At 34.6% G+C, this 25,247-nt stretch overlaps 1 protein-coding gene across 3 annotated transcripts in view; it reads right to left on the bottom strand.

The window, feature by feature from the left end:
• The window catches only part of LOC132549243 (MAP kinase-activating death domain protein-like), a 72,083-nt gene extending 47,129 nt beyond the window's left edge, over positions 1 to 24,954 (bottom strand). For all 3 annotated transcript variants that reach the window (XM_060213168.1, XM_060213176.1, XM_060213160.1), the window contains exons 1-6: positions 24,865 to 24,954; positions 18,993 to 19,684; positions 14,855 to 14,996; positions 8,570 to 8,728; positions 8,102 to 8,233; positions 5,056 to 5,169 (exon numbers count right to left, since the gene is read on the bottom strand). In XM_060213168.1, the coding sequence (XP_060069151.1) occupies positions 5,056 to 5,169; positions 8,102 to 8,233; positions 8,570 to 8,728; positions 14,855 to 14,996; positions 18,993 to 19,600 (1,155 nt within the window). In that variant the 5' untranslated portion in view covers positions 19,601 to 19,684; positions 24,865 to 24,954. The remainder of the gene's footprint in view (positions 1 to 5,055; positions 5,170 to 8,101; positions 8,234 to 8,569; positions 8,729 to 14,854; positions 14,997 to 18,992; positions 19,685 to 24,864) is intronic.
• Between the last annotated feature and the right edge of the window lie 293 nt (positions 24,955 to 25,247).

The following is a 25,247-nucleotide window of genomic DNA, read 5'->3' on the forward strand; positions in this document are numbered from 1 at the left end:
TGTAAAAACTCATATATTACATTCATCGAAATATTCAAATAAAAAATTACGTTTAACATTGATTTCTTAAAGAACAATCCACTTAGTCTAATTTGACCTTTTCCTGAATGAATGCAAGACTTGTGCAGCATGTGTTTGAAAATATACTTTTCTGTGTTTATCTGTTATATAATAATTGACTTTAGACCTAAAAGGCTATGTTGCAGGTAAATGACTGTACATTAATGGATTTTTTGACAATTTTGAAGAAAATATTAATCTCAAAAGTCTTTACCTAAATATCAACAGTAAAGACAAGAAATAAGACATTCTCTTCTACCTTCCCCCATTTTCCTAGCGTTTAGGTTGAAATGCCTGCATTTTTGTTTGCAGACCTGCCCTTACCTGGGGTAACCACATAATTTGATATACTCATACATTAAGTCCTTCTATTTAGTTGATAGGTCTTATAATACAGGTAATATGCAAGATGTTCACTGGTCTGTGTACCTGTGCTGGTAACATCTGTGGTAATTATGTAACAGGGGTCATATATTACAACTGTCGTCATGGTACATTGAGCTCTATTTGTATACAAAATATCGGTTTGTCTGAAGTGGTCATCTATATACGCTTAGACTCATTTCATGGACTTACGTCACGTCTTGCTATATCAATGTTGTAACATTGAAATGATGATAAAAAGTCAACATATCTGAATTAACAGTCCATGCTTAAACCTGCTTTTGACATATCTTAGTCCGTCTTTAAACATTCTTTAAAAATAAAGGAATGTAGACGAGGTAGGGGTGGGTGTGGGGTAGGGGTGGGATGGGGATAAGGGGTGGGGGTGGGCTTTGGGTGACAGCTGGAATCTTTTTTTTTAATGTACTTTCTACGAAGCTAAGGGGCAGCTGTAGATATCACAACTTGGTGGAAAATTATTCTCTGTTACCTACATATGTATATCACAATGACCAAATTGATACAATATATAAATATACATAAATATACCATTGAAGAAGGGTAGAGATCATCCTTGTAATATGGTACCCCAGGTATCGATCCCAGGATGCAAAAGGCTATTGTAAACTTCCAGTATGGTGTCCGAAGCAACCAGACAAGTTCAAAAGATATTATTGTGATTCACCAGCGAATTCAAGCATTGTATGTCACCGAATTTCATATATGACTTAACAGAAACTTAACAGAAGGTCAGGGTGGTGGTGAAATCGCAAACATTTGACTTGTAAACTTACATTATACTTGTACAGCAAGGAAACATCATAACCATATGACAGTTAACACAACTGTTAAAACTTAAGCTCTGTCGCCCATCATCACGGAAATTTCCCAACGGACAGATGTATGCCTGTCTGAACCATATACAGTAACTAAATCCCTGTCACCCGTCTTCTCTGTCACAGCTGCTGTATCTACTAATTCATCCCAAAACCTCCACCATCCCATCACTGGTGTTTTTCTCATTAGAAAGTGAATTTCTCTATCACAGTCTAACATTTAAACCTCAAAATATTTCATTAGTTTATGAACATTCAAATAATTTTTTTCTTCTTTCATTATCATTATTTTTTTTCATAATGTTATCCTTTTCTATCAAATCAAATTAAAGATTAATCTAAGTCCACATGCAGAATTAAGTATTTGTTAATGTTGTAAACAATAGTGAATGCCTTTACTAAACAATATGCATGCACATGTAGAGGTTGAAAAGCTTATAGAATGAAGTATATTGTAGCAACAGACCATACTTTGATTTCTTAAGTTCCCATTTTAGTCCTCAGTGAACCAATTTTACCGCAGACTGTTTTTTACCTACAAACTTGATAATCTCTATGATAGTTTAGCAACAAGCTGGTTCGACATAAATGGAATTTTTAATTTCTGACAATAGGGGCCATTTACTTATATATATCTAGATCACACATGTAAGTGATTGAGAAGCGCAAACTTACAATTCATTACTTGTGTTTGTGCAGGGACTTAGTCCTGGAAACCCATCTTACCATCTCTACCTTTGATGAAAAATTACATACAAAAAATTCTTTTAAAAAAAACCCATTGGAAATCACACACTCCCTAGCTATCTCATTGGCCTAGATTCTGTCCTCATTCAATACTAAGGCCTTTGCAGTTTCATTGATCATTTCCTTTGTGATAGCATCAGCAGGTCAACTTGAGAGAGTGGGTTATTTTCTCCTAGGTTGCATCCATATTTAAACACAGCTGCTCACCATCAACTTCGACTAGTCACTGATGAATTTCTTTGGCATATGAACCCTTCTTTTGTGATAAACTATTTAAGATCATTGATCGATGATGAACAATATCTGTGGGGGTCACAAAATATTTATTATGACAGGTAAACTTGAACTAGAGAGAAGTCTAAATAGCCAGTTCTACAATCTTTCTAACGCCTCTTTGTGTTTCTATCCAAATATACATTTGGCATCACCTGGACCACCGAACCTAGTACTACACCACAGACAGATAAAATCAATGAATACAGTCATGTTCTACCACACTATTTCACTGGTGAACCAAACGTCCCAATCCAAAAGGCAGCACTTCTATATAACCAAATTGTTAATTGTTACTCATTTTTCATTTATGATTATTTTAGTGAAGTCTGAATAGTGATTTTAATTAGGTTCCCATGTCTGTAATTTCACCTGACAAAGTATTGATTTTAGTGGCAATAAAAAATCATCATGTTGATTTATCTACAGGCTGAAAATGCTGACATGCACAAAATTTAATTTATTCATGTTTAGCAAGCAGATATTATGTAAGGCAAGATCTTTCCAAAAGAAATGCCATTAGTACCTGAAAGTGTGTATGCACAATTTCTTAATGAAACAGTGTCTTTTGTCAGTCAGCATGGCTTTCACGAAAAGTGTCAATACACCCACAGTTTTACACAAAGCAGTAAATTAAACACAAACAAAACTAAAATATATCACTCAGCAACTTTCGGCTATAATTTGTTTCTCTAAGGTACAATATTCGTTATAAAACACACAGACACATCAGGTGGCTTTGACACTCCTTAACATTGTGTTTCCACCAGTAGATTACTACCACTGTAGCATAATAATCTTGACTATATCTCCATGGTAGCTATACCTTTGACAATTTTCAAAATCTGTCATAATTGTGTTAAAAATAATATTCACTGACAAAGCAATATTCAATTGTTTCCAACAAAAAAAAAAAGGCAATTCTGATAACATTGACTTAATGAAGGAAAAAGCAGTGTTTCAAGGAATATGGCATTCACTGAAAACAGACAAGGGATTTACTGGTTTGTTGCTGTTTAGAGATTGCTTGAAGACTGCCTGTACTTCTATAAACTATTTAAAGTCCAGTGGTTGTAAACCTACAGGACTTCATGATCAACGCAAATCCTGACATATCTGATCTACTGCTAACATATGGCTATCCCCTGGAAGCACCGACACATGTACAAACGCCACAGATAATATTCCTGAACTAGCAGGATAGATAAAATTGTCTGCATGACTGCACTCCATATAGCAATAGTCGCACTGAACATAGAAATATATACATATGAAATATACCTATTCAGTCAGTATTCATAGATTTTAAAAATTTTATGTCTGTGTTTAGAAGGTTCATGTGCCATGTAAATATTAGTTTGTATATATATAAACACACCAACTATCAGAACAACAATGTTGGATACTTATCATTACTTGCATCACAGACAAAATTGACATACACCAGCCAGGTAATAGTCATCATATCGTCATTTTTTTATTTTGTATAGAATTTTACAAAAGGTATATCCTTGTAATTACCCTATCTTATATTTACATTGTATGAAATAATGAAGCTCTATCAATTATGTATTTATAACATCACTGAAAGGGAATTAATTGATTCAGATTATATCACAATGCAGTTTTTTCAGGCTAAATGTACTCAGTATGTATAGCCTATTGTGATGGCCTTTCAGACAAAATTTACCGATCCTGGCCTTCTCATTGGCTGAAATATCGAAGAGTTAGAGCCCTCTAGCTGCAATTTTCTGCCTAAATAATGCTGCGATCTTTCAAATCCCTATTTTAAAAGCATCCATAATTAGTTTATTTTTTTTAATAACAACTCGATTACTATATATTTCAAAAATGAAGCACAGTGTGGCTGAACTGTTGATAAATTTTGATTTCTTTTCGTAATGAAATAGTATTGTCAGTTTTAAACAAAATATCAATATCTAAGTATGCCATACATTATAATATAGTTCTGATGATATTGAAGATTTTAAAACAAATTATGAGTGAAACATCCCAAAACATCCCAAAGTTAGACACACAGCACATATGATCATCTGAAATCATATTATAAGAAAAAGCAAGTAAAATTGAATACACATCATTAACAAAATCAAACAATGATTGAAAATCAAACAAGTAGAAAAAAGAAGAAAATGTTTTAAATAAATAAGCCACTAATCAATTTATAAGGTGAGTTGATGCATTCACAGCACAAAGACTTCAGATCATGACATGCTTGTCCTCTAACTGACCTTAAGAAATATTGAACATGATGGTAGACCTTAGTAAACACGCACTATCACTAAAGCTCAACATGCATAACGCCATTTAGCCACAACAAAAGCATATACATTGATTTTTCCATGTGAGAAAACACTTTCTGATTTATATTCAACACCTAACTCACTCGTAATCTATACAAAATGCACACAAGCAATGTCATATATTCATCGTTATGTAACCCTCGTGTACAATGAAAGTCAGCCTATTATAAATCTTGGCCTAAAAGTCTCCATCAGAAATTGTCTTGGGAGTTTTCAGTCATCGTCTGCCAGAAAAGTACTGCCTGCATCCTAGCAAACATGGGCTGGTCCTAGTCAAAATTTATAGTATTAACTAAATGCCAACAGCTTAAGAACTGTGCATAGGAAATGAACTTTATCTAGCTTACTCTAAAAGAAATGAATAAGCAGGCGAATTCTTGATATATTGAACACAAAAAACCAAAATCTAAATTTGATATTAAAACCCTTACCTTATTTGAATCTAAGTCCACCAGCCAAACATCATCAGGTACCTTAAAACCATTTTTGTAAGGTAAGAAACTGGCAGGTACGCCTATAATGTAGGGAGTTGGCGCCAACAGCAACTGTAAAGAAATCACTCATAATTAGAAAGGATTAAAGACAAGGTAACTACTAACAGCCACTTGTCTGTATAGTTAATATCATCCAACAGTTATGGACAAACATGCTGATAGAAAATTTAGCAACAACCATATGGTGAAAAATGACTTAAAAAAATTAAATGTTTTGTGTTTTGTTAACACGTCATACCTTATGCTTTTTTACAATTAAAAACTGCTTTGATGGGACTCATGGCTTAATTATTTTTCAATCTTGTCATTTCACAATCTAAAAACTATATAGAGTTTATGTACTATACAGGATACAATTTATCATCCTATAATGTTATTGACTTAGTGTTCTTTATTTGAGACCATGATTGAACTTTTTCCTTGAACTATGAATAAATTATTTGATCTGAACAGAAGTTCTATAAATACTGTACCCAATCCAGCAACAGAATAATGAGTTCTTTTTAATTCTTAAAAATAAAATTTGTGAAGGATCTTCCAAGCTCTAAGAAACAGTGATAAACAATTTGTTTACTCAATTTCTAATTTTATCATATCCATAAAAAGCCCTTTCTGAGGGGGTTCTTTTTTTTATCTGATTTTCCAATTGATATGATTCCATGGATATAATTACTTGACTGATTTGTTATTTTCTCCAAGGGGCATGTCATACTAATATTGTTGTTCTGATCAAGTCTGACCGAACTAGCCTAAACAAGTCAACAACACGATTAACCACGGAAATGAGATGCTCTGTTCTTTGATGTTGTATGATTACCTCTAACGAACACCTATGGTCGACAACACAATAAACCATGGAAATGAAATGTTCTATTGTTTGATGTTGTATGATTACCTCTGTACCTATAGGTATTCCTTAATCCAAGATTCCTGTCATATTGGACTACTAATCAATAACAACCAGGATATTCCCACCCACTTTTTTAATAGTTACTGAGAAATTAGGGTAACAAATAATTATAAACAATCTAAATTAATAAAGGCATATCTATCTGTCAAATCCATCCACCATTCAGCAGTGTCATTTCTCCAATCATTTTCAAAATCGACAATGTACAAGAATAGACCAAGTTGGAATCTATTATAGATCAATCCAGTCATGTTTTGAGATAATTAGGAAATAAAAACTGACTTAGGGATGGCCAGACTGATGGCCAGACATTAAATCACAAGTTACAGATGAAAGATACATAGTCGGGCTAAAATTACTAATCTTTACAAACATCAAAACAATGTTAACAGTTTAAGGATAGGTTATTGTAGTACATTCCTTCTTTATAGATATTGTATACATTCGAGAAAATGTCAATTATGGATTAAAACTCCTTCGGTCACTACCCACAAAATATTGATTATCTTGTCACACAGTTCTTTTCATTCAGCAGCATACACACAAAATACAAAGGAAGGGCTAACTTTAAGATAGTAGGTACATAAGGTTTACAATGAAATTGATTTCACATCAATTCTTCAAACCCTTATTCAAACAGGCAGAAATATCTTGTACCTACACCATGGATATAATTGAACCCATGTATATGTTCACTCTATATCTTTCAATTTGTTAGAATCACAGGAACTAAAGCAATTATAAAGCAATTATTTCACTAGAATGTATAATACTTTCTTGCATTAATTTGCTATATAACAGTGCCATCAGAGGGTTCAACGCTCACTTCAACCAATAGGGTAAAACCCAAAACCAAATACTTATAATTTACCATTTGGATAAGACGGCAAATTTATGTAAAATTACCTTTGAACACATAAAAGAATGTCAAAGAATAATACCAGAAATGATACATGCAGCTACACATGCTAATTCTCATTTTAACTACAGAAAAGTGGGCTTAAAGACACATTAGCATACCCCTGATGTTTTTCCATCACTATGCTGTATTTACCCGGTAAGTTATCTATCTCTCCTGCCTCAAACAGCATGAAATGATTGACACTACAAGTGACCTATATAACTGATCTATGTTAAAACCACACAGTCAAAGACAAGTTGCTTCCTCAGTACCAGATGGCCGTGTTTGACTTATTGCTCAACAGTGGACATACAGGTAAGCAAAGATACTTACCTCCTATATAGATCTGTGTAATGTGCCTCGGTACTGCTTAGGGTCAAAAATTCTTAAAATACTTCTACTTGCCTCATGTATGGACCCAAATGTTAAGTAAAAAATCATCTTTGGGAGCCATGAAATCGATCTCCGAATGTTCAGTTAACACGTCAGACCAACAATAAAAAGTTCAAATCTTGGAGTATTCTAGTCAAATTTTGTTTCCATCTGATTTTATTGATTTTCAATTACCATCTTCCCTTTTACTATAGATACAATACAATTCAAGCAAAAAAATCTGACTGATATTTGAGCACACTTCTTGTTTCCTTTCTTTGACATCAGACATGGATGTCATGCCTATCCAATTAACCTAGATCTTAATACATGATCAACTAAATCTGTAGGCCAGTGGTTAGTCTCAATCTGTAATCTGTATAATAATACCTCAATGCTAACTTCCTCCAATTCACATGAAAACACATATGTGCTATGGGTTTTTCCTAGCACTATCCAACGTGAAGGACTATAAAATAAACCCTGTCAATTTCTGAACAGTCAAAGTTGTAAGTGCTTCAAACAATCATCCTACTACATATTTTTCAATGTCCCAAACAGGCCTCTGTCTTTGCTGATCAGAAGCTTTCTGTCTTGCTAGTTGTATCATGTTCACTTCGTCCTGATTTCAGATGATATTGAGTCAGATAGTTTGTAGTAATAGATACTGTAATTATCTTATTTATTATTGTTGTTCATCAGTAAATCGTCTAATCCTTCTAGTGCCTTCCCTGTTCAGTAGCAGACATGCAATTAAGTATAAAGACTTACTCAATCTCAGATAGGTGTGTTTGACTTACCTGTTCAGCAGAAGACATACAGGTAGGTAATAGTGGGATAACAGGAAACATATACTCCATGGGATAGAGCATGGTCACAAATGCCATCACACTCATAGAGAGGGCATTATAGTCCCGGGACTGCATCACCACCTATAACAAGGATGGCAAGACATCATTATCAGTCTTAGAAACAGGTACACATCAACATCAATGATAGTGGACTGTGTGTTATAACAGATTTTCTTTAATCAGTTCAAGTGACTTTGACCTTGGAAGTCCAAAACAAAAATCTGTCCAACATATCCCAATTTTTTATTTACTCTTTTTGAAAGTGCAATTAGGAACGCAGTGTCTGCTATAAATAGCAATTGTGACTTTAACTAATTTTTTTTTCATCCTCAAAAAAAACTGTAATTAGGTGTTTACATAATTTCTGTGTGATAATGACTAAAACATAGGAAAAAAGGTGCAGAACTATTTAATTACCTTGTACTCCAGCATTATAGCAGCCAGAACTTTAAGGCAGGTGTCTACACCAAGGAGCTCCAGGGGAAGGTGGAGGGGGAAGTCGATGAGAGAGAACCGGGTGTGGTCTGGCAGAGCAAATAACAAAGGAGGCTGTAAATCCTTTGGCAACACCTGTACCTGAAAAGACCAAGTAATTAAAGGAATAAGTCAGGTACATATACAAATACAATAAATAATTACTTTATTAGTTTTACAATAATTATGAAACAATACCAACTTGTACCAATCAATCTTGTTGGCTCCAAGCTGTAAAAGGAAAGTTGTGTACCTGGGGAAGCTTATAGGCAGGTGACCACAGTTAATAAACGGATCAATCTAAACAAGATATCATGTACCTAGTAAGAGACAGTTCATATAGGTATAATTAAAAATATTTACAGAAAACAATGCTGACCTGATGATAACAAGAAAAGAGACCAAACCACTTCTAGTACATTCAGATTTATTGACAGAAATCCTCTAGCACATATCAAACAGAACCTACTGACTTTCACTGTGTTATGGGATCATTTAGTCATCAAACACTTAATAGCAATGAACATGTTTTTAAACATGACTCAAAATCAAAAACAAGACAATTTTTCAAAATTCTTACATGTCTTTCAAATATGTTTGTGTGCAATGTAAAGTTAGGGTGTTTATCCTGCAATAAACCTAAGAGGCATGAACATTACCTGTTACCAAAGTCTGGGGTTATAGCTGATAACAGGACATTTACCTGGTATGTATAACATTTTCTGGCATTTTCAAAAGAAAGCCATTAAGATATAGGTAGGCTTATAACCAGGCATCAAGTTATTGCCAGATAAACACTATATGTTGAAAAACTAAATCAAAACGGAAAAATGAAGTAAAAATTTGAAATCTTTTTCTGAAATGTCAACAAGAAGGCAATATGTGTTGTTTTACACTAATGGGATCATTTAAAGTGCCCACACACGTTAAGTACTTAAGTTCTAGTAATGTGGCAATAGGTTAAGTGTTGTAATTCAGCTACAAGCGTTCCCTGGACATAGCTTACAAAAACTCATAATCATTTACACAAATACACACAAATATTTCTATATTCAATCGCCTTAAGATAGTTTTTAAATAACCAACCAGTACTATATTACAGTTAAAAGTGGCCAAACTTAAGGCTTCACTAAAAGCCTTCAAAATCCTATTCATTCAAGTGTTAAAGCAGGTACAGAAAAACAGACTTTAAAGTATTTGTACAATACTGCTAACCTTATTCTAAAGTTAAAAGTTCAGAAGAAACATTACACATGTAATTACTCTAGTAAAGCTAATTAAGCTTTGCACTGTTAAACAAAATTTACACTGATTATTCAATACATCTATTTATAGGTCCTCCACAAAGTCTTAAAAATACTTTGGAACACTTCAGTTTGTGAAGTCTTCTCTTGAACTTGGAGCATTTTACAGCTGCATCAATGCAATGATATTAATCCTCAATAAAAAAACCTACATCAGAGGAAAATAAGATGTCCAGTTTAGCAAACCCTGGATATATAGGAAAGATGGAATTCCAGCCATCGTAACAGGATTGACAGTCATCATAACAGAGTCATCGTAACAGGATTGACAATGCTTTTAACAATCTCCAAGAAATCCATGAAATCTGCAATTACAGATGTAACCATCCCTACCAACGAACACTCTACTAATTACTTCCCTATTTTATTTATTTATTTACCTTCCACTAAGGTTTTGCAAAATACCTATATCATGCATGATCCCATCACCATGTAGAGAGGTCTGGTAACTTAACAATGCAGAAGTAAGGTTTTATCTTTTTGCGTTCGTGACTTGGTGAGTTCATTTCAGAAGTTATTGAAAGTATTTATCTTTGGCTCGTCTTCTTGGGGTTTTTTTCTTTTTATGTAAAAAAAAAAACAAGAACTGATACTTTAGTCATCTCAACTCATCAATTTCTTCCCCAGGCGACATAACAAAAAAAAAAGATTTACAGGGAGACTCCTGAACAAGTACAAAGAGAATAAGACAAAGTGTTAAGAATAGGTATTAAAGCGTCTTTTGCTTTAACGACAACATGTATATCTTGGTCAGTCTAAGTAAGCACTAATTAAGTCAATAATGTTACATTCCCAGAGGAGAACAAGCTAAAGGTAAACAACAATTGAACCACCAGGTATACTAGCATCAAATATGTTCAGCTTCATAAAGAAAGAATATTTCACAAAACAAAGGCCTAGCGGGCTTGAGATAAGCAATATTGATAGTAAAGTTAAAGAGTAAGTAGCTGTCAAGTGATATGAAAAAGAAATTGTGACATTGATCATAGTAAGCAGTGTCAATACCTGCATACCATCAGAACTGTCATCCTATACCAACTTCTTACAAAGTTATTTCCAGAGGAAAATAAACATTTTGCCTAAAAAATGAAATTTTTCTATAAAAATTAAAGTTAACCTCCTCCCCAGGAAGAAATGTGAGACCCATTTTGGTAATTATAGCATCTTATGACACTTCCGTCCATGAAGAGCATTTGTTTCTACCATACCTAGATGTTGAAAAGATTTTTGAAATTTAAGTCAATCTGACTATATAGATTATAATAACTTTACACCCTCCCAATTGGAAAATTTGAGACCTTGGGGTCATGAAATTCACAATTTTAAGGCATTATTTTCTAAGTTCATATCATTTCAGTACCCAGTAAATTTCAATTTTATTGTTCTTGAAGTAAAAGAGCCTGAACATTATTATGATAGTTACTTATTTGGATCAAGAGATGTAAATTAGTAACCCACTAAACTTGTTTCTCTGAACATTTCAAAGATTTCCTTACAAGACAAATGAAACATTTGAAGAAGTAGATATAAGCCCATACCAAGTTATAGGCAATACAAACCCTGTACATAGGTTGATTTTTGCTACAACCTTATTTCTAACAACCACTATTTATTGGATAAAGATAGATAATTTTCAAAAGTGCATTTAATTTCTATAAGAATCAGGTCAATGAACATTTATTATTATTTATTGATTTTGATTCAATTTTCAATCATGGATCCTTGTGTAGGTGATAATGTTCCAACAATTAGCTACATATATGTATACGACACTGCACCTCAAGGCACCAGAAGCATTCATATAGCTACCAGTGTATCAGTAAAACCTATGTCTGTGTTGTAATTAAAATGTGGAGCCTGATGCAATGCACCCTCTCAATATAACAGGTTATAACAGTTCATTACACTGTGGAAATCCAATGTATTATCCAAGGGTGTCAGATTGTGATTGTTGATACCTGTACATGAGACAGGTTATGCAGTGCTAGAATTTTCTGTCTAATCCATTCGGACATCTGGTACCTGTACCTAACAATCAGTCACCTGATTTCCCTACTTTGTTTTAAGGACAAATATGTTATCAAATGCCAGACACATGTTGGGGTTTTTTTTTATTTCAACCTCCCTATAAGATAAAAAAAAACTCAAATACAGCCTTGGATTTTATGCTACTGCTAATCATTAAAGAGTCTATCACTTCAGCATTTCATCCAGTAAGGACTCCATCAAAAATTAGTGTGCACTGTCTCAAAAATGATGGGAAAAATTGGAAAGGGCACATAACATATCTGTCATTACACTACCAAAGTTATTAAAACGATAGAACAAGTTTTCTTAAAGTGCACAAGCTCTAAGTACAGGCTCGATAAAACTTTTGTTAATGGACTGATCATTGGATGGCTGTTTGAAAATTAGTCTGTCAGAGGAAAAATTTAGTGGAGAAGATTGATTATAGGAACTCCCGATAACCAGTATATCAGAGTTACCAGAATGCATGTAGCGGACAGACTTTAATTAACCCCCGAACTCCTCAATACTGAAGATTGACAGAAAATATCATTACTGATGGTATAGAGCTTACTCTATACCTATCCCATTTTCTCCGACAAAAAAGGACAATACATAATGTGTAAGGAATTTATACATTTATGGGGAAGTTAAGCAATAACGCCTACTTTCCTTGAATGATATGCTGGCTGGTCTCTCCTATAAATAAGGCACATTGTTTAACATTCCAATATAAAATGTATATACACACCTACACATACCGTACACTAGGGACTCTCTTTCCATTTTAGTAACAGATGGCTCAATATGTACATCACAGACTTACCTATGCTAAGGTTATAAACAAACAAATATTTTGTCGAACACATATCAAAAAGAGCAATTTTCAATAATATTTGACAGAGTTAAACTGATCTCAGTATAATTTAGCTATTAATTTCTGGTTCAGTCAATAACCAATTAAAGTGCTCTAAATCTAGATTATCATGAAGTTTATGATAAAAGTGATCATCAGCTGGTGTCAACAGATCCATGTAGATAAAACTACTAGTTATTGAGTAAGGCCACAGTCTGTCACAGACCAAGGCCATCCACCTCCTTGTCTAAATAATCTACTAATTGATAACTTTATTAAATAAGGCATGATCTTAAATGCTAGTTAGCCTGCACTCATGGAGTGCTAAGTTGGTTAGAGTGCCATGTACTGACGTTCAGTACACACTTGAGAGACTGTTTATGGCTTCCAAAAATTGAATTTAGACTCTCGAGACCGAAGGGAAACGTCTTTTTACTGTCTTGACACCTCAAATTTGTGAATGACTTTTGAAATTGACAAATGCCAATGGTCAACAGAATGCCCTAATGCCCTGATTTACCTAGTCTGTCTTCCTGTGGTCTTCATCTGTAATTAGAAGGCAACTAATCTGTGAATTAGTGAGCTAGGTAATCTCCTTCTCCATCAGTGAATTAGTGAGCTAGGTTATCTTCTTTTCCATCAGTGAATTAGTGAGCTCGGTTAACTTCTTCATCATTTAATTAGTGAGCTAGGTTTTCTTCTTCATCAGTGAATTAGTGAGCTAGGTTATCTTCTCCATCAGTGAATTAGTGAGCTAGGTTATCTCCTTCTCCATCAGTGAATTAGTGAGCTAGATTATCTTCTTCTTCATCATTTAATTAGTGAGCTAGGTTTTCTTCTTCATCAGTGAATTAGTGAGCTAGGTTATCTTCTTCTTCATCATTTAATTAGTGAGCTAGGTTATCTTCTACATCAGTGAATTAGTGAGCTAGGTTATCTTCTTCTTCATCATTTAATTAGTGAGCTAGGTTATCTTCTCCATCAGTGAATTAGTGAGCTAGGTTATCTTCTTCATCAGTGAATTAGTGAGCTAGGTTATCTTCTTCATCAGTGAATTAGTGAGCTAGGTTATCTTCTCCATCAGTAAATTAGTGAGCTAGGTTATCTTCTTCTTCATCATTTAATTAGTGAGCTAGGTTATCTTCTACATCAGTGAATTAGTGAGCTCGGTTATCTTCTTCTTCATCAGAGAATTAGTGAGGAAGGTTATTTTCTTCTCCATCAGTGAATTAGTGAGGAAGGTTATCTTCTCCATCAGTGAATTAGTGAGCTAGGTTTTCTTCTCCATCAGTGAATTAGTGAGCTAGGTTATCTTCTACATCAGTGAATTAGTGAGCTAGGTTATCTTCTTCTCCATCAGTGAATTAGTGAGGAAGGTTATTTTCTACATCAGTGAATTAGTGAGCTACGTTATCTTCTACATCATTTAATTAGTGAGCTAGGTTATCTTCTTCTACATCAGTGAATTAGTGAGCTCGGTTATCTTCTTCTTCATCAGTGAATTAGTGAGCTAGGTTTTCTTCTCCATCAGTGAATTAGTGAGCTAGGTTATCTTCTACATCAGTGAATTAGTGAGCTGGGTTATCGTCTTCTCCATCAATTATATAAGTGAATTAGTGAACAAGGTTATCCTTGTTTTCACCGACTAAACAGTAGATTAGGGAGCTAGGTTATCTTCTCTGTACTCAATGAATTAGTGAGCTAGGATTTCTTGTTCTGAATTGACTGTTCAGTGAATTAGTGTTCTAAGTTATCTATTTCTCCATCAACTGAACAAGGTTTCTTTGTGATTCTCTGGAGTTTGCAACCATCTTATTCTGTCAACGTTATGAAAGATGCCAACAGGTTGTTCATGAGTGCATACCCTCTAAATTTTGCATAGTTACATAGTTACGTATTTTCAAAATTTGAATTGAATATCAGCTTAACAGCATTAAACCTGTGTAGTGACTCTGCAAAAAGCCCAGGGGGCCAACATATATGCCCTTGACTCAAAGTCATGGGAGGTGGGCTTATTACAGGTTGGCTTTTCTACCTAAACCACTAAGAAATTGTGCTTACTTCAACTCGTGTCTTGCCCGGCACTGGAACAGGTGCACTCAGGAGTCGTAGAATCCAAGTCTCTATTTCCTTAACCTCATGCATCACTAGCCCTGTGATGTTGTCTGTGCCTTGTCCTGTCAGCACACCCCATACTGTGTCTCTGTAAAAATGACATGTAAACAACATGAGGACATACCACAAAAATTACAATACAATAATTAAAGAGTACAGAGCTATTCCAGACTGGAGGCAATTCTAGGTTTTTTTTGCTTAACCAAATTTTCATGATGTTTTTGACAAACTAAACATGGTTTTACCTGGTGTTATATATGATGGTCTGTCATAGTTTGGACAATGTATTCCATAATAAACAATAATCTGGTAATTTGAAGTGTCATATATTTGAATTAAAAAAAACTGCCAAGTGTTGCACCTGTTGCAAATTAATTTCAGATTTTCGTACTCTCTAGAACATCATGACCAGGCAAAGGATGCACCTTCATTACTGTTTGCATGTTAAAATGCCAACATTATTTCAATTTTGTGAATTTAATGTTTTGAATTCTTTGATTTTAAATTCATGATATATGCAATTCAGCAATAATACCCAACACAACAAACAACTTTTTGAATGCTTTTAATCATCCTAGCTATTATTGTTTTTATCATTCGATAGATTTGAACAAACAAATCATTAGAGACTGTCATGTCTCAACCTCAAAGGAAACCTCATCAACAAGATATACACTGTTTCAGTGTTACAGTTTACATCATCTCAAGATTGCTGATCAGATTTTGCTGTGCCATAGTGATTGTGTCTTAATTTGAATAAGACAATTTACCCCAATCAATGTGGATTATGTATGGTGCGGCTTTTGCATGCTATTACGTGAAACAGCCATCTGCAATTACTACAAGGGACTCTACCTAAAAACTGCCTGGGCCATTCAAAGGGTGAAATCTCAGCAAACAAATACACAATTGGGATTTAAATCGGCATTGTATTTGCAAACAAGGACTAACTTATACACAGTATGTCATGTAATATATTACAAAAGCAAATCTGTAATATCTACTATTCTTTGCATAAAATAAAGACCCCTGAAAATGCAATATACAGCTTAATAAGCCTACATGTGCTGTGCGTCTCTAAGATTAGGGTCACTGAGAGAAGAACCTAAGAGAAAATTACTTTTAAGTTGTAAGTTGACAGAAGGAAAAGCAAGATAATCACATTTTCTTATAAACAGCGTGCCAATAATCAGCCGTTTTCTCACAAGGAGCTCTGAAAATATCTTTGATAATGTGTCCATGGCAGTAAAGGCTTTCTAACTCTACCCTGCTACCAGAGGGCCAGTTTCTCATTCATTAGACTGATGGGAGCTCTCCCAAGATTATTGATCTTGTGTTGGCAGCTTGCCAAGTGTGACTGCATCCTGAATCAACTCTCTGTGGAGGTTGTTGATCAACCAGATCAATACATGTGGGTGGTACTGATTTCCAGCTTCCTACACTTTCCCATTCAAAATGGTCTAGATTTCACCATAGGCAGAATTGTTTCCAAACTGCTTCAGGCAATATATCTCGCAAATATCACTTAGTTGGCAGTTTTTAAATATTTATCCAAACTACTTGTAGTTTTGTTTTCCTCCAATCATGGAGCTTTCATTTCATCAACCGCAATGATCATTAATAAAATCAATAATTGATTCAATGACAAAGATTTACTTTCAGACACAAAAACCTTTAAGACAAATACCTTGTAATTTAAATCTTATTTTCTTCTTTTCAATATTTACAACCAATTAGTTTCCTATGACAATTTAATAAATATGTATGTTTTGGTAATCTGTCCCATTACATATCTAACTACAGGTTCTAGATCCTAATGAAAGGCCTTTAGGCTCCACAATGTCATTGATCTGTACATCTATCAGTAAAAGTCAACGCTCTCAATCCTAATCACAGCATGATTATTTTATTACTGCGTAATACATCTTCAAATAAATTGTCATTTAAGGATGATGACACCAACCAAAAATAGGCAGTCCATATAATGACTTCAATGTGTCTCACTGATCCATGGTAGGTACAGATATTGACTGGACAGGATTCTGTGTCAAAATCCTTTAATCAATTAGACAGATTGCTGGCATGATGCCACATGGTCCTCCAGCTCCAAGTCTCAATTAATAAGTCTGTTACCGGAGTTCATCTAAGGCCCAGTACATAATATGTCTTAACAATCATGGGTTATTTCATCATATTGGTTTCCTATATTATACGTATAACTGTTACTAAATTTCTGACAAATACATATTTCAAGCCTAGGATTTCTCTGTATACAAATTTTCCAGTCTGTAAGCAATGACAGATTAGCTAGTTCAACAGATGTGCCAATTTTATGATCATTTGTTAAAACTATTCTTTATCCAGCGAATATTTCTTAAAACCTTTTTCACAATTATACTGCCCTAAAATTTATGTAACTTAATGGAAATTTGTTCAAACCCTTTTTATATTATATACATACCACAACATGTCTGTGACATGTTCTAATTTATCCATTGCAATATCCTTTCCTTTTTTTCTAGTTAATGCTGATATTTCAATAAATTTTTATTTAGATGGGTTTTTTCTTATTTGTCAGCAAAATTACAACAGACATCTCCATAAGTTAGTTGCTTTCATCAACCTATTGAATACTACAGAACCAATGCTACACAGTCGTAACAATACTATCATACTGACCTCCATTTTCTAAAATGACAACAGTCAGCAACTATTTATGTTGAGATTGCGTCTACAGCATTTATTCTTGTCTTGATTTGAAGCCATTAATAAGCAGTATTGATTTTCTATAACAATACACATTGATCCTAACAATGTTATTATCCCTACAAAACTATTGTCACAACACAATATACCAATGTTATACCAACATTTGGCTTTCTTCTCATAAATCACAAAATGTAGATGGGGAATCTGACTTCAGCAGACCACAGACATTACCAGAAGATGTCTGTGGCCTCACAAAATCACCCTTAATTACACACAACCACTACATCACCAGGGTGAACATAAGGATAGCTTTACAAAGACATTAGCATTCTTTTTGGTCGACACAAGTTTGATAAAACATCAATTTTTGGGGAAATGCAGTAATTTTCCAGGCGACTGCAACAAATACAGTATACTTTGCCCTTCAAAATCTCCTTGAAATAAATTTGTTTTGTCTTGTAGTTCATTATGTGCAACAAGCCCAAAGGAATATTACTCTTCACTTCAATCTGTTGAAGTGTGATTAACTTGTCATGATCAATGAAAATTGCAAATACTTAAAAAAAATCTACCTTTAATCAGAGTCTCAATTAGGGATGTTTCATTCACTGTTCTATTATCAGTGTTCATCATCAATTGAAAACATCACATAAATAAGATGTAAGATAGAAATTCAATATCATAACATGTTCAGTTCATAGTGGTGGGAATTATTTTATGACAACAGTGATTTCTTAAATCTATCATACATATATTTTACAATTATACTTTCAATGGTCTGAACTTCACAACAATCTATACAAAATTCAAAAAACATTTTCTGTCAAAGATAGAAAATGAAATCAAACAAGTTATCAATCCATTGATATCATATAACAGTCAAAGTTCATATTAGGAGCTGAAGCTGGACCGGGTCTTACAGTGAGAGGAGAAAGGTACCCAGTGAAAATCCACCTTGTCTGCTAGGCTGACAAAGACATTTCAAGTTCAATTTGAGAATTACAGAACATTACCGAGGTTAAATGAAAGTGTTGTGTATCATCCAATGTGCCATCAGACCACAAATTATAAAAAAGAGCACTTTGGAATTACACATTTACATTACAGCTTGCTTTAATTAGCATACATTCTAAATATATATATTCTTAATTACTTTCTTTAGAAAAACCTCTTTTGTGATGACGACAGTACAGAATCAAGTTGTTAAATAAATGATTACAAATACTTGAAGAGACCTTGGGTTTCCCCATCCCCCACCAAGAAGAAGGATACAGCAGCAGATACATTCATATAATCAAAACATCAAAGATATCATCAAACATTATCACAGGTAGACAAATAATATCCAAATTTTAAAATATAGATTAAGAATTACCTTGAAGAGCCTCGAGATCCACCAATTCTCTTTGTACAGCTTCGGTCATGACATGAATCTACAAGCTTTCTTAATATAAACATGCATTCTCGGAATGTTGAAAAGAAGGGATGATGACTGACGATACATAATGAAGTGAGAGTATTGTTTCTTACTCGTCCCGCTGTTTTGAGTCTACGACAGGTTCTTGGTGACCTTTGGCGACCATCTGAGTCAATGCCAATACCTAATGTATTTCCATCTGTACTTCCTCCATAAAAACGTTCCGACTTTGATTTCTCTGAATATTTCTTTTCAATTGGTCGGAAAAAATTCACACAAATGCCATACCTAACTAATCCACTGTCTTTTTCTGTGAGAGTAAATACAAATGAAGTTGTTTCCCTTAGACTCATACGCTTCGGACCTACACTTATACAGCCTTCTGGTTGACAGAAGAATATAATGTCTGGTGGAAGAGGGAAATCTTGATGATCCTCCAGTGGATAGCGGCGTAGAAGCTCTGGTGTTTGTGCAACATTGTTGTTGTGATTCGGATGCCTGCTGCCCACGATTATGATGTAGTCCACCAAGCGTGGGCACAGGTACTTAGTGTTATGTTCCAACATGACTGGTGATACAGAACTGAGATGATAGGTCAACTGCTCTGCCTACCATCTTGAGTTCTCTCCCTTGGCCTCTGTCCCTCTCATCTATGTGAAAAAATGACAAAAATGCATATAAACATGTATGTAAAGTTAAGCAACTTGTAAATAACAAAATTATGTGAACTTTGTTCCATATTTTACACCAATTGCAAATGTTGATCACACTTGATGGCCACGATTGAAACATGCAGGAGGTCTTCCTGTGGAAGGAAATCTGAGTCCCTAAAGAAATCATTTTATTGACCTAGATAAATATTGAAACAAGCAAATGGTCCTATTAAGGGAGGAAACACAGGCACCTGAGGAAAATTCATTGATGGCCTCGATTGAAACAGCATACTCAGAGATCAATGAAACATTTATTTTCATTAGTGCTTTTCAACTTTACTGTTAAAAACAATGTGCCCTACAATGTGAAATTCTATTTTTTTCAGAACTTCTGTGAGTCCAATCAAATTCTATGAGTACTGGGCACAGCTAGGACTGACATGTAGATTTACCATTGCCTACTATGGGAGGAAACAGAATTTCACAGGAAAAATCATTGTTGGCCTTGCTTGAAATGTTCAAGCTATAATCCTCCTGTAAGAGGGTTGAAACAAAGAATCTGAGGAAAATTCCTTTTTGGCCTGGATTGAAACAAGTAACTGCTCTAACTATGGGCTGGAATAGAGTACCTGAAGATAATGTTGGCCTCACTGGACTGAACTGGAATATGTAAATGGACCTGCTGTGGCAGACCTAAATTGAAACCTGTAAATATACTGTGGAAGGAAACAAAGTACCTGAGGAAAATTCCTTGTTGTCCCAGATTGAAACAAGCACCTTGTCCTACTGTGGAAGGAAACAAATATCTAAGGAAAATTCCTTGTTGTCCCAGATTGAAACAAGCACCTTGTCCTACTGTGGGAGGAAACAAATATCTAAGGAAAATTCCTTGTTGTCCTAGATTGAAACAAGCACCTTGTCCTACTGTGGAAGGAAACAAAGTACCTGAGGAAAATTCCTTGTTGTCCTAGATTGAAACAAGCACCTTGTCCTACTGTGGAAGGAAACAAATATCTAAGGAAAATTCCTTGTTGTCCTAGATTGAAACAAGCACCTTGTCCTACTGTGGAAGGAAACAAATATCTAAGGAAAATTCCTTGTTGTCCTAGATTGAAACAAGCACCTTGTCCTACTGTGGAAGGAAACAAATATCTAAGGAAAATTCCTTGTTGTCCCAGATTGAAACAAGCACCTAGTCCTACTGTGGGAGGAAACAAAGTATCTGAGGAAAATTCCTTGTTGTCCTAGATTGAAACAAGCACCTAGTCCTACTGTGAGAGGAAACTCAAATACCTGAGAAAAATCTTGTTCACTTGGACTGAAACATGAAATGGTCTTCCTGAAGGAGGAAACAGAGTACCTGAGGAAAACCTACTTGGCCTTGATTGAAACATGTAAATAGTCCTACTGTAATGTATTATATTTAGCAGTATTGTTTTGTATGTTTGACTTATGTACATGTTGACCTTGTGAATTCAGATATAGTGCTGTTTTTACCCATTTTCTTATGATATTATCTTATGATATGAATATTACATTGATCCGTGGCTATTGTTTGTTGTATGACATTGTTTGGGTTTATATCATCCCATTGTTCAAGTGGTATTAATTGCCTCTGACTTAATTCACAGCTACTTGTAGTTTTCTAAATGTTTACATGTGTCCTTATGCAAGTAATTGGGTAAATTTGCCCTACTGCCCTGGCTGGCTCTGACAGGGACTGACAGGATGATGTAAAAAGGTCATACAGAATTAATTTGCCCAATTAGGTTCAGTATCAAAAAAGAATGAGAATTTAGTGTGGGGAGTTTGATTTGGAGATGCCTAGGTGTTGCTTTGTTAGATTGCACTGCATTGTAAGAGTGTGATTTTACACCATGTAGGGGAGAGTGATGTGCGTGTTGTTAAAGTGAACTGTTACAATTACCCTACATGCATGTTGATGATTCTGAATACAGAAGTCTGAAGTCTGCAACTAGGGATTGGTGTTGTATTGTAATTCTCGACGACCTACACTAATTACCATTACCTAAACTCGGGTTCTGTGGTGTGTGCCTGGCGGTACCTTGTAGGGCACTTACTGAGGGACTCACAGGCAGTATTGTGTATATTACTTTGCAAGGACGTTCCATACTACAAATAGTTGCAGCAGTTGGATTTTATGCTACGGTATTTTAATTAATGAACACAGAATAATTGGTGAAATATGATATATCTATATTACAATTGGGTGTTAACACTTTAAAATGAGCATTCCATAGTTCATCAACATGAACAAAATATTTGTAACATAAGTTATCTACATCAGAGCAAGAACAGATGGACAAACATACATTCATGCTGAATTCTCTGACTGGACTTGATCATACCATCCAACAGTCAACAGGTAAGCCAGAGACATCCAATTATATCATGTTCACTGAGTCAAAGAAACCTTATTTATTGGTACTTCAAGTTTTTTTCCCGAAACTTTTCCAAATTTCAACAGAGACTTTCAATATCACGATCCATTAAGATTCATTGGATGTAAATATGAAATCTCAAGTGCTATAGCTCTTTGACTCAAGCATAATAACCTAAGACTCAACTCACTGAACTGAGGAAGATTGCTCCATCAACTTGGTGACAGATTACAAACTGCATCTTAATAAGACTGAAATGGTATAGGGTTACAAGTTGTATAGCAAATCAAGTATACGCAATATTCAAAAATGCTTGAGTGCCCAAGGTACTGTATTTTCATGGTTATAAGCCACACTGGTATATAAGCTGTACAGCCCATTTTTTCGATTTGATCCACATACAAGCTGCACCGGAATACACACCATACCCTTTCTTACAAAGTACATTACATTACATTGACCAAAGTTTGTTGATGTAACAGACAATGGAGGGCAATTTATCAAGGTTGTCAGTAAAACATTTAATAAAGCTTGCAAGGTCATTAAACAATCTCTCCATTGGTGTCTGTAATGTTAAATATTAACAAAGGCCCTTGCATGCTCACCACATTTTTATAAATCTATATTATTTCTTTAGTTACACAAAGCCATTCATATTGTAAACAAGCATGGAGGTCATTCTAGAATATGACTTTTAACCTGATGACCTATGGAGTCTGGATGCAAAAGACTGGCTTCGAAGTACACCAAGGTCCAGAAGAGATTATTGTGATTTGTATTAAAAGTATCATTAATTAAATCCATGAGAATGTTATTTTAATTTCAATCTTTCAAATCATCCTGCATGCAATTGCAAATGAACGTTCCAGACGATCTGTTTCAGACACTGAAAGTCAGGTACTTGAAAAAAAAATGTCTAGTATGAGCGTACTGGTATTTTTTTTTTCATCCTGCCCTTTTTTGTGCACCTATAATATAAGCCTGACTCTGACACCTGACCTAGTAAAATGGCACAGTTCGTAATCTGGAAAATCTCTTGTAATTTATGAATAGTTTATGTTTTATTCCAGCTCTTACAGATCTATTGCATTTATAGAACAAGCATAGTAAAAAGTTAAGGAATTACAAAGAATTCAAGTCTGACAACTTGCAGTACAAATGAGGACAGGAGCAAAATTTGAGAGTGTTTATAAAATGATAAAATTTACTAGTTGAATGTACCTGGTTGTAAAACCTGTTTGAAAATCAATAAGATCTATGTAGTCAAAACAGTGGTTACCTTACTCACTGTCATCTTATACTAACACAGATGAATGGTTGGTTGAGATACACAACTTGGATGCAGTAGGATTGCACCAGCTAGCTTAACTACATATGAGATTAATTTGAACTACATCGCTACAGAATCTGCAGACTTTGGGACAACCCTTGTTTGAAATCTGATCTGGGTTTTTCTTCTAAATTTTTTTACCAGCTCTCCTTTCGATCAGCATATGCAATAAATATTAATTGGCAAAGCAAATACCATGGTACTGTCTTAGAGAGAGAAGTGTTAGGAAACAGATACAAGAAGAGGTGCTTGTAACTCAAATGGTTAGGAGTGTCTTAAAATTTTAGCTGTCATTAGGTTTTTAGAGGTTCTAGACACTAATGCCAATACTCTTGTCTGTCCAAATATCATGCTACTGTTTGAAGAATGGGGATATTTTCATGTGACACAATAAGTTATTGGGAATCATAGTGATGCAGTTTTGCCTTCATAGAGATTATGAGTGGCAGATCACTATGATCCCCCACCTAAACCGATTATATTCTACTGGTAAATAGCATTAAATTGTAGGTTACTATGGTATACTAGAGGTAACCTCATCCGTTTAGTGAGTAGCACAAGAAACACCTTCATAGGTCACAGTGTTCTGTTCCCTTACATAGGCATCAATATGAATTTGATAATGACTTCCATTACATTGACATAAAACATGGTGATGACATTTGCTGGGAACATAACCCAATGACATTAAACATGTCAGTACATATATAACATAAGTATAATAATACTAACAATACTGATGGGGAGAGTATTTACCACACATACATCATCTGACTTCTCAATTTTAAGAGTTTGATAGATAAATTTCTTAAAATTTTAAGTTGAAAATAACATATTACGAATTCTTCATTTGTGAAATTAAATTCACCTTTAGACAACTTATGATACTGATTTCGCCGATTTTTTAATTAACTGGATTAGTAAATTATCACCTCTTAAATTTGTCACTGATACAGATACCCAGCTGATCAGGTCGATATGCCATGGCCAAATTGAATACTATTTTTATTTAACGGGTTTATCATCCACTTTTATGGCCTTACGTACAAATCAAATTGTATACTGGCAATGAAGGTTTAAACATGCTACTGAGGCCCGGCTCTCATCACGCTTGGTTGCATATGTTTACAATACTCATGATCAACGTTAGAAATGGAAACCTGCTTCGGCCGAGTATCAAAACAAACCGGCGAATTTGACAAACGTGGCGCAGCAATTTACGTAAATAATAAACTTAAACAACAACGTCGCCGTATCTGTCACTAAAACGTATATCGTTCATATGTACAAGTATGACAGTAAACGAAAGAAGAGTAAACGGGGAAAATATTGATTTTGTAAACAACTTGCGTTATTCTACATAATCTATCAAAGTAGCTTAGAGTAGCGACTAATAACAGCTTAATAAAGACCTGTTGAGATCAATCTTTCCAGCGAATACTTACAGTTTTTGGTAATTGGGCAGACCCTAGTTGTAACGTCTGCTAATCATGTCAACATCTGTTCTTTCCCGGCTGAGTGCAACTATTGTAATGCATGTGTATGATAAACAGCCATTGACGTAAGGGGAGCATGTGGCGTCATCTACTGGAAACTGAAAGTATTTGGGGAGATAACCCCGTCATATATCAGTACAGATAGGATAAACTGTGGAGAATTGATTCCTCGCACGTAATGTTGTGATGATACATCCTTTCAAAAACACGTGAATAATATTCTAAACGATATGACATGCCAGACATGCATACTAATGTAAAGTTTTATAAATAAACTGACAATATTGCACTCACACGGCACTAGTAAACGTTAATGTTGAAATTGTTAATGA

The sequence above is a fragment of the Ylistrum balloti genome, unplaced genomic scaffold, assembly GCF_031769215.1.
Source record: "Ylistrum balloti isolate Yb309-2 unplaced genomic scaffold, AGI_CSIRO_Ybal_v1 Utg369618, whole genome shotgun sequence".
In the NCBI taxonomy this organism is placed as follows: domain Eukaryota; kingdom Metazoa; phylum Mollusca; class Bivalvia; order Pectinida; family Pectinidae; genus Ylistrum; species Ylistrum balloti.